The sequence below is a fragment of the Polypterus senegalus genome, chromosome 11 (genome assembly GCF_016835505.1).
Source record: "Polypterus senegalus isolate Bchr_013 chromosome 11, ASM1683550v1, whole genome shotgun sequence".
Taxonomy (NCBI): Eukaryota; Metazoa; Chordata; class Cladistia; order Polypteriformes; family Polypteridae; genus Polypterus; species Polypterus senegalus.
The window spans coordinates 46,085,610-46,096,116 of record NC_053164.1 but is presented as its reverse complement, the minus strand read 5'-3'; the positions used below and the strand labels follow the sequence as shown (position 1 = coordinate 46,096,116).

Sequence of the window (10,507 nt, the reverse complement as noted above, 5' to 3'; positions counted from 1 at the left end):
GGCGTAAAGCCACGCACATTCCCATAGTAGCTCATTCCCTGTCGTACTCAAGTTCTGCATTTGGTTTTGCAGACTTGTGGCACCCAGTGTCAAAGCAGTGCTACTGTTCCTGTGTGGTTACCCTCTCTTTTTCAGCTTCACATCCCTGACGTGGCTTTATAAATACACTGAAATTAACCGCATATTGTTTATTAGTTTAATGCATCTGATTGTAATTAACGTGTAACAATATAATGGTCCACAGGTTGGTCAAACTATTCTAAATACAATAGCTGATTTAGTGTTGTTATTCTCACTGCACCGCCTTCTCCTTCTTTCAGCTGTTCCCGTTAGGGGTTGCCACAGCGAATCATCTTTTTCCATATTACTCTCACTGCACCACTCTGAGCATTTATATCACTGTATCAGAGTATGAATTACAGCTGTACATCAGCTGATTGGAAAGAGAATTATCGGTATACAGCATCAAGCACACGCTGCCTCAGCCATGCTGTCTGTTGAACTGCACTTATACGGCAAACGCTTCAGAGCCTTTTCTCACGGTTCAGATACAGTTTCATCCCATGAACTATAAACACACTCAATCAGTTCATCAAGTGCTCCTTGTAGAACTGTTTGTACTCATAAGTATAATCACCTCACTGTAAACTTGTGATACAATTATAATATTGCACAACCTGAGCCACTTTATAAAACGCATATTTACATATGATGACGATATAATTTTTAAGATGAAATGCAGCAAAATATGTTTATTATATTATACAGATAAAACTTTAACTTCATTTAAACAATCTATATTGTTAATAATTAAACATGTGAGGACACGTTACCGCAGTGCTAGCGAGCTGCTGGCGCTCTGTTCACGGATTGTTCCTGCCTCGCAGTGTATATTTGCCTGGGGTTGGCGCAACACTGGATGGATAGATGGATAAAATAATTAAACACGTACTATAAAGATATTTCAATGTTCCTTAAAGGTTTTAAAGAATTGGCGTTCTAAGCTTACAGATGTCTTAATGTCTATTACAGAGCTGATTGTATGGCGAGTGGGTATTTGGAGAAAGAAAAGTAAGGACAGGAATTTGAGGTTATTACATTTGAAAGAGAGAGTACTGCTACAATAAAGTATTTCATCGAAGGCTGCACAAGGCGCAGCAAGCATCTTGCGTGAGACCTGAACAATCACTGTGTCACTGTTTTCCCATGTTTAATAATATGCTTTAACTCCTATCATCATGAAAATGATATCACGTATGCATCTCAGTATTTTAGTTATTCAGAAAGCTGTAATATCACAAATGTAATGGATTCTGTGTCCTGTCAGAGGAAGAGAAAGCCCAGAAGCACGTAGTGATTTACACACAAAGAGCACATAGAAGATCAAATACAAAACAATGCTACTTTAGTTACAATGGGATTTGAGAAACTAGTAAATTAAACGATTTAAAGATGAAGTTTATGATGTTCTACTTTAATGACAAAATAAACTACGTGATTAAAGTGGAAATTTCGAGATTAAAGTTGACATTTCGTGCTTTTTTCCTACTGTGTGCTTTTTTATTTTCTCTGTACCCTAATAAGCTTTCATATGACACTCAGACAGTGGGCTACGACTCGCCTTTTCACAGCGACTTTGATATCTGACAACTTCTCTTTTATTTCAGGCACTGTGTGACTTTGCGAACTTGAGCTTTCGAGTTTCTCCGACGCAATCTCACTCAATCAACTTCCTTTTGTTGTTTATACCACTGTTTAAACCAACAAATAGTATGTTTTTCCTTGCCTCCACTTGCTATTCACTGAAATTCTATTTTCCCTCATGCTTTTGCCATTGCCTTTTCACAGAACACTGAGCTTGAAGGCTATTTATATTGATTTACATATTCAAGGAGGCGGAAGTCTGGGTGGAGCTGGGGTGGGGCAGCAGGTGCGTGCACGTGCATTACTTTTTACGCTGATCGGGATTTATGTAGCGGAAGAACGTGGAAGTTGGCGAACACACAGATTTATGCATCTGGATTTTTCTGTGTGTATGCAAATTCCCGCTTTTGTGCTTACGCCATGTTATAGTGCGAGTTCTACGCACGGCATTATACATGAGGCCCCAGGTGTTTACAGACACAATCCTGAAGGAACACTGAAACTACAACTGTATTTTTTCTTTGGCTTCATCCAAGTTTTAAGCTATAATCTATTAATGCCTGAATAGTACATTTATTCCAATAGCTGGTTTTTGTTACTTGTATGTCCAAGTTCTTGTAAGATTTGTATTAAAAAAAAAAAAACTTTAACTAAAGAAAATGCCTTATATTCAATATAACTGTAATTATCTTGCCAATATTTCAACCCATCACTTTTGTTCCATTGAGGGTAATAATTAATTAAAATAATAAACACACTATGGAGCCTTTCTGGTGTAATAAATTAAGAGTGGAAAGAGGTTGTCCAATGAGGCTGTTGAATGATTGTAATTTGTTTAGAAAAAATTTCACACAAAAAAAAAGACAAGCTGAAATTTTATCAAGACAAATTTGGTCAGGGAACCCATGGCTATATCCATCCATCCATTTTCTTACCGAGTATTTCTATTAGCCCATCTTGGCAGCACTGAGATAAGACAGCACAAGACAGGATGTTACTTTATGTCATAATAACTCTAACCAAAATAATTTAAAGTTATACATCAACCTAAACAACATGTGTTTGAGATTTGGAAGGGCACTTAAGTACCTGAGAAAAGTGTGCAAATGCCACACATACATGGTGATCAAGCAGGTAATCAAATCCAGATTTCTGTTCTTATAAGACAACAGTGCTAATTACTTTATTACTGTTGTACATTGATTAGCATGATAGTGTAAGAAAATTGTTTTCATTATTACAAATGCTCAAGAGGACAGCTTATAAAATTAAACAGTTTTACAGAATAATCTAATTTGTGTGTTTCACTAAAGTAATTTTCTTTACTATTTCTGACAAGTACCAACTACTTTATTTATTTGATTTTTTTTGTACTTGAATGCACTATACTTGCAGTATAATATCATTCAAATATTATTAGAATGTTTTCCTAACTTTAAGCAAAATAAATCATTTGCAATGTAAAATCTTAAATAGAAGGTTCAAATCTTTTTTTTTATTTTTTTTTTTTTTTTGGTGTTGAACTTAACAATTGGTTACTTCCCCACCAGTGAAGGCTAATAGTTTTTCACCTAAAACTGAAAATAAATCATTTAGAACTAAGGTTTATTACCATTCCAGTATGATACAATCTGTAGTAATGTTATTTTTTTCTGAAATGGACTGACAATTCCTTTTATATAAAATAAAAACAAATTTTCATATTAAGAAAATGATCTCATTGTTAGAAATAGGAACAATTGGTTTTATATAAAAATTTAGATGATGTTTTTGCGTTTTACTTAAATGTTAAAATCTATATCAGTGTTCCTTCAAGTGTGTGCATCTACTTATAGAAGATAAGCAAGATTAAAAATGACCTGCATATTTTTAAAAACACTGTATAATGCAAGTCAATATCCTTTATTTTTGCAGGAGTTGCACTTATCTCATTGTTGTATTTATGGAACAGGACTTACTGAGATTAGAGTAATGTAGGAGTTATAACCAAAAAACTTGCCCTCCGCTCACTAGGTAGTAGAAGTAAATTGAGAATATTAATCATTTGTGCTTTCAGTCATGTAAGTTAAGTGGATTTTCATGAAATTCTTCCCGATTTGTTAAATAAAGGGGTTTATAAGTAGTTTTTAGCTTAATCAGGTTTGCTGGTCTCGAAGTGAAATAAAGACTAGAAATGTGTGGAGGTATTTGTAGAATCAGTTTGAAATCATTTAAATTAAATTTCAACATATTATGTTGCACAGAATATGTGTTTGTTAGATTATTGATGGCTCCCTTGCCTTCCTCTTGCAATATTATAATTTCTCTAGAGAGTACTTCACTTATGCTGGTATCAAGTGCATGACCATATTTCTTTTTCTTATAGAATAAACTTGGCAAAATTATTAAATGGTTATTTTTTTCAGACAAGGAGAATGTAAACCATATTTTGTATGCTTTATTTGTTATGCCATCACAGATATTTGTCAAGACTTGTATTCTTTTGGGTTTTATTCAAACTTAATTGACTTATCCATATATTATGCATACATTTAATTGATTTATTTCATTTGGAGGTAAATTTAAAAATTTATTTAGGGTAGGTATTAGTTTATTGTTTAAAACCTAATTATAATGAAAACACTTGAAGACACTTGATAACTCTGTGAGCTTAGCAATGTGAATGCAAGAGGGTGAAGATACTGTACATCAGTGTAAATTTTAACAATTATTTAGATTAACAAAAAGAAAAGCTCTGCTGTAAAGCTATAATATGATAAGCATACAGTATTGCATTCTTAGAAACACACATTCTAACTCAAAATAAAATATAGATAATTAAAATTTTTTCAATTATGAAAATAAGAGCAGGTAGCTCTTTTGAAATTGTGCGATACAGCTACATTTCTTACTTAACAGCATTCACGCGCAACCACCTTCTTAAAGAATTCATGCTGTACATTCAGAGGCCGAAATGTTTGAGTTTAGGGGAAGAAGCATAGAATATGATTTTGAATGCCTTTATAATATACCTTTTCTTCATTCTTTTTCTTCTTAGCCTGCTATACATGTCGTCTTTTCTCAAAATATGTTTTTGACAGCTGTTTATAAATAAGACTTCTGTTTCTTGGCTGAAGTGAAGAAAGACGTGACCTATAAGGTGCAGCATTTCTTTTCTGTCCTGTGTTTTCATTTTTGGTCTACCCTACTATAGGTTGCTTCTTTACTTGCAAAAGATAGACTATGTAATTTAAACAGTCCCAATGTGTCCACTTGTTTTTAAATTTGCCCAATGTTATCCAGTCATAGCAGTCCATTTTGTGTTGATCATTGTTTCCCTGTAAATAAAACAAACAAATCATTAATGTTTACTTTAAATAAGATTATTAGCCAGAGTATTTCATACTTCAAAGGATGTAAATGTTAACATTGGGGCATCATCTTCATTTTTTTAATCATTAAACCTTTCATTTATCATTACATCAGCAGTAACATTAATATATATTTCTTGTAACATGAAATGTTTGTAGATCAGCTATTAGTACAATTTCAGAGAATGACTCATTCATTATGGTTGCTTATTTTAAGATAAATATATATTTTCTTTAGCATTTCAAAAAGGTGTATGAAACTGAAAAGTGAATTGTAACTAAAAAAAAAGTAAAATTCAAAATTTACCATATTTATCAGTAAGTAGATCATACAATTTATTTGGCAGTCTAGTGCAGAGTGGAAACTGTACTCTTGTAGCTTTCGCCAAATGTGGACACATAAAAAAGTGTCCAGAATATGAAAACACTTAATTTTGTTAAATAAATTAAATATGCAGGAAAGGATAAGCCTAGGAAGCAAATAAAATATAAAACACCGTATTTGCAGCCTTTTTAAATATATCTATACAGACTACCAGGTGGGATGGCTTGTATTCTTGTCATCCACAGAAATACCACAAAACCCATTGTTTTTTGCCCCTTTTATCTTTCTAGACATAGTTCTGTCTTTGGCCTTTGCTAGATAAAAACTTATTTTCCCACATCTATACTCCACACTCCTGTAAATGCCTAATCCCTAGAATTACTTTCCAGATTTAGCAACAGTCTTCCTTTTGCTACAGACAGCTCAGGCTATTTCCCTGACTACTGGGACAATTAGTTATTAAGCAGCTGCTGCTCTCTTTTTTCCCCCTTCAGGTTGTCAGATGATCATGTAGAATAAAAATCCATCTATACACACACACAGACACACTAGACATTTTATTAGGTACACTTATTCAACTGCTTTATAAACATATCTAATCAGCCAATCACATGGAAGAAACTCAACGCATTTAGACATTATAAAGACAACCTGCTGAAGTTCAAACCACGCATTAGAGTGGGGAAGAAAGGTGATTCAAGTGACTTTGACCATGGAATGGTTGTTGGTGCCAGTCGGGCTGGTATTAGTATTTTTAGAAACTTTTTATCTGCTGGGATTTTCACACTGAACTGTCTGTAGGGTTTTCAGCAAATGGCCCAAATAAAGATAAAATATCCAGTGAGTGGCAATTCTCCAGGCGGAAATGCCTTAATGATGCTTGGGGTCATAGAGGAATGGCCAGAGTGATTCAAGCTGATGGAAATGCAACAGTACATCAAATAAGCACTCATTACAACCAAAGTATGAAGAAGAACATCTCTGAATGCAGAACATGTTGAACCTTGAAGCAGATGGGATACGGCAGAAGGAGACCACACTGGGTACCTCTCCTTTCAGCTAAGAACAGGCAAGTGAGGCTGCAGTCTGCACAGGCTTACCAAAATTGGACAAAAGAAAACTGGAAAAACATTGCCTGGTCTGAGGAGTCTTGATTTCTGCTGCAACATTCAGATGGTTGGGTTAGAATTTGGCATTGACAAAATGAAAGCATGGATCCATCTTGCCTTGTATCAATAGTTCAGGCTGGTAGTGGTGGTGTAATGGCTACACAACGTTGTGAAGAGGGGGGCTGAACGCACCCCAAGGAGACGCGGTCGCTCCTCCAAAACCCCTCTTAAAATATGATTTAAATGGGAAAAAATATATTTTTTTTAACAACATCCTCTTTGCTTGATTAGCAGCTGGCTTGCTGCTGCTACCATGCTGCGTGATCTGCATCTCGTGTGGCACTTCAAACGTTTAAAAGCCTGTACAGCAGCTGTCCTTTTGTCTCACTGCCTTGTCTCTCTTCTCCTCCAGACATCCTCAAACACTATTAGATCTTTCTACGCAGTTCTGTTATTTCACTGAGTAATATTTTCCATTTGTTTGCACTAATGCGATCTTTACTATTATTTTTTTTTGAGACTTTCAAATTTTCCTACTTCCATTATCTCTTACCTTCTCTGCATGTGTATTGCGCCAACATTTTTGAATTCTTTACGACGTTCTACTTTGACTTTTTCTGGTCCCAGCTGTGGTTAAATCTCTTGGCACAGAGTCTAGTCTTGCGGGACGGGCTGATTATTACTTTCCTCATTTTCAGAATTTGAACATAGACTATTTTTGTTCTTTTTGTGCTTTCTTTTTTGCATTCTTTTCTCTCCAACACTTTTGGGTTTCTTTATAACACACTGCTCTTTCTTCACTTAGTCACCGATGTGTTATCTAGAACGTATAAAATGTTTAAGAGCTGAGAGAACAGGAAGTGTGTCTGCCAAAAGCATTCCAACAACTGAGAGGTTAGATGACCGAGGTCTTGTTTGAATATGGCTGTAAGTAGGCAGTGACTTGCAAAAGTCACCATCTCACAGGACTTGCTTCCAAAAAGTTTTAAGTATGACCTGATTTGACTGTCTCGCGGGACGTGAAAGTGTCTCTCTGTCTCTCTTCAAAAGATCACGTCTCGTCCCAAGATTTTTTTGAATATATATATATATATATATATATATATATATATATATATATATATATATATATATATATATATATATATATATATATAAGGCATAACATTCAGATGAGTTCAAGAACTTAGATTTGATTGTTGGAGCATTTAAAATCATTTTAGTTACTTCACCAGGGTCAATTGTCACTGTTTTGTTTATAAAATGTTTGTAATAATGATTAACATTCAAAAATAACAGTAATAATAGAATGCAATTTCATTTCTTAGACTACAGTAAATACATGTTTTATACTAGTACTATACTCTCATGTAGTTAGAAACGCAGGCGAAATAGACTTGTGGTGGTTCAATAGCTTTCATAGACAGAAAATTCAGCTGATGTAAAAATAGTATTGATTGCTATCCTATTGTTAGTTGTTGGTTGAGGGTTGATAACTAATTGTAGATCAAATTTTAACATAACATTTTTAAAAGAAGTACCTAATGGAGAGTTAAAATCTCTGTTGATATCTCTGTTAAATTTGTTGGCTGCTACCAGTCATGATGGAGAGCAGGTCTAGAGCTTTGCTGACAAATTATATTGTCAGAAAAATCATTGTTATGTGGTGGTTTTTAGTGTAACATATAGTAAATGTCACTCTGTGCTTACAGAATGATGTTTATATTATTTCTTTCCTCTAACATTTATTTCTAGATAAGTGACTGTTAGCTTTTATCTTTTTTTTCTTTTACTGTTAACTTACCTTAAGCAGCAGGGAATGTGAGCTGCTTGCATGCACATGCCTCTCCTGCCACTTGACTAACTTGTATGTGCATCCGCTTTGCCGTCAGGAACTGCTGTTAGACGAGTAAAAGAGGAAGATATACAAAATGTACCATTTGAAGTGACCTCTTTCAAGGTAAATTTTAAATAGTAAACTCATCCGTAATTGTAGTCACACTGAATATTTCTGTTTTAAGCTAGAGGAGTTCAGAAATTTGCCAATAGTTTTAAATGAGAAATTTAGAATTTTCAAAAATTTGTGCAGCATGCTGTATTCAAAGTATCTTAAAAATGTAACATTCCTAACAAATTTCTTTGAAGAGTATCTGTGGCAAATTTCAACAAAATTAAAAAAAGTGTATGCGGACAGAAGGCAATTAGGCTAGTAAGGTTGATATGAATCATGTGCAAATTAATGGAACAATCATTAAGAAAAGGTTGGAGCGACAAATGACAAGAACAAGGGCTTAAACGGTGAAGATACTGTTTCACTAATACGCTGAAATTCCACAAAGAAGCAATAAAAGCATATGATCAGAGAGTCACATATGATATCTTAATTTTCAGAAATCTTTCGATTCTGACAAAAGGAAAGTGGTCAAACTTAGAAAAATAGGAATTGAAGGCAGATATTGTGTAGATTAATGCAAAACTGGCTTAAATCCTGAAAGTGAGGGGTTATGGTATCAGTCATTCTTTTTAAATTGAGCTGTTAAAACTGGTGTCCCTCTGAGAGCTATACTGGGATTGCTACTTTAAATTTGGTGTCACTGAGTGTCTAAAACATTAAAGTACACCTTAAAAAAAGGACTTTGGAGTCATAATGGACTCACCATTGTCCACATCCAGACAGTGTACAGTGTGTATGAATATAAAATATAACATTTGCACTCACTGAGAATTATTAGGACTACTACACAAATACTGGGTAGGGCCTTATTTTGTTCTCAAAACAGCCTCAGATCTTCATGGCATGGATTCCACAAAATGCTGGAAACATTTCTTCCCAGTTCCGTTCCATGTTGACATGATTGCATCACACAATTTCTGCAGACATGTCAACTGCATATTCATGCTACAAATCTCCCATTCTGCTAAATCCCACAGGTGTTATATTGGTTCCAGATCTGGTGACTGGGAAGACCACCGAAGAACACTTTACTCATTGTCACATTCACTAAACCAGTTTGGTACGACTTTTGCTTTGTGCTGTTTTGCATTATCCTACTGAATTAGCATTAGAAGATGGGAAAATTATGTCCATGAAGGTATGCACATTGTCAGCAACAGCTTGGACTGTTGACACAAAGCAGGAGGACTGTAAGGATTCATGTGGTTTGCTCCAGAAGTTGAGATTCATCAGACCATGCTATATTTTCCTTTTTTTGATTTTCCAGTTTTGGTGAGCCTGTGCCCACTGGAGCCTCAGCTTTCTGTTGTTGGCTGAGAGGAACCTGACCTCTGTTGTTGTAGTCCATCTGCCTCAAAGTTAAACGTGTTGTGCATTCTGAAATGATTTCTGCTCGCCGTAGTTGTAAACAGTAGTTATTGGAGTTACTGTACTGTAGGTCACATTTTTTCCCCACTCTGGTGTTTAAGGTGAACATTAACTTACACTCCAAACCTGTATCTGCATGATTTTATATATTGTGCTGCGGCATGATGGGCTGATTAGAGAATTCCATGGATAAGATGTTGTACAAGTGTTCCTAATTTTTGCTTAATGAGCCGTTATTAGATAAGCGAATGTGGGACATGCTTTCTGAGAATAGAATTGATTAGAAATTCAGGGAAAATGTTGAATTTAACATCTAAACTAACATGGTTTCTCTTTGCTTTAAAGTGGAGTAGAACTATAACGAGGACCCATGATGTCACAGTCAAAGCCACAATCTTCCTGCCTCTTCATTCTCCACTAGCTAAAATACCATCTGATGCCACAAATCTTTGTCATTATTGACCAGAGCTGTAGGAGACATGAAAGCAAATCTGCCACATCATGAGTGATGTCAAGTACTGTATTCTTTTGCCTTTGTATTTTTTATGCAGACATTAAACAGGGAACACTAACTAGTGCCCCAACTGTTCTTTTGTCTTTATGCAGTAACTTTATAATGTGCATCCATCCATCCATCCATTTTCTAACCCGCTGAATCCGAATACAGGGTCACGGGGGTCTGCTGGAGCCAATCCCAGCCAACACAGGGCACAAGGCAGGAACCAATCCTGGGCAGGGTGCCAACCCACCGCAGGAC

At 35.3% G+C, this 10,507-nt stretch overlaps 1 protein-coding gene across 2 annotated transcripts in view; it reads right to left on the bottom strand.

Moving 5' to 3' along the window:
- Nucleotides 1–2,043: 2,043 nt before the first annotated feature.
- LOC120538910 (beta-4C adrenergic receptor-like) overlaps nt 2,044–10,507 on the bottom strand; it is a 76,366-nt gene continuing 67,902 nt past the window's right edge. For both annotated transcript variants that reach the window (XM_039768509.1, XM_039768507.1), the window contains one exon: nt 2,044–4,961. Coding sequence is in view for 1 of the 2 variants with exons in the window: in XM_039768507.1 (XP_039624441.1) it covers nt 4,919–4,961 (43 nt within the window). In the remaining variant the exon portion in view is untranslated. The remainder of the gene's footprint in view (nt 4,962–10,507) is intronic.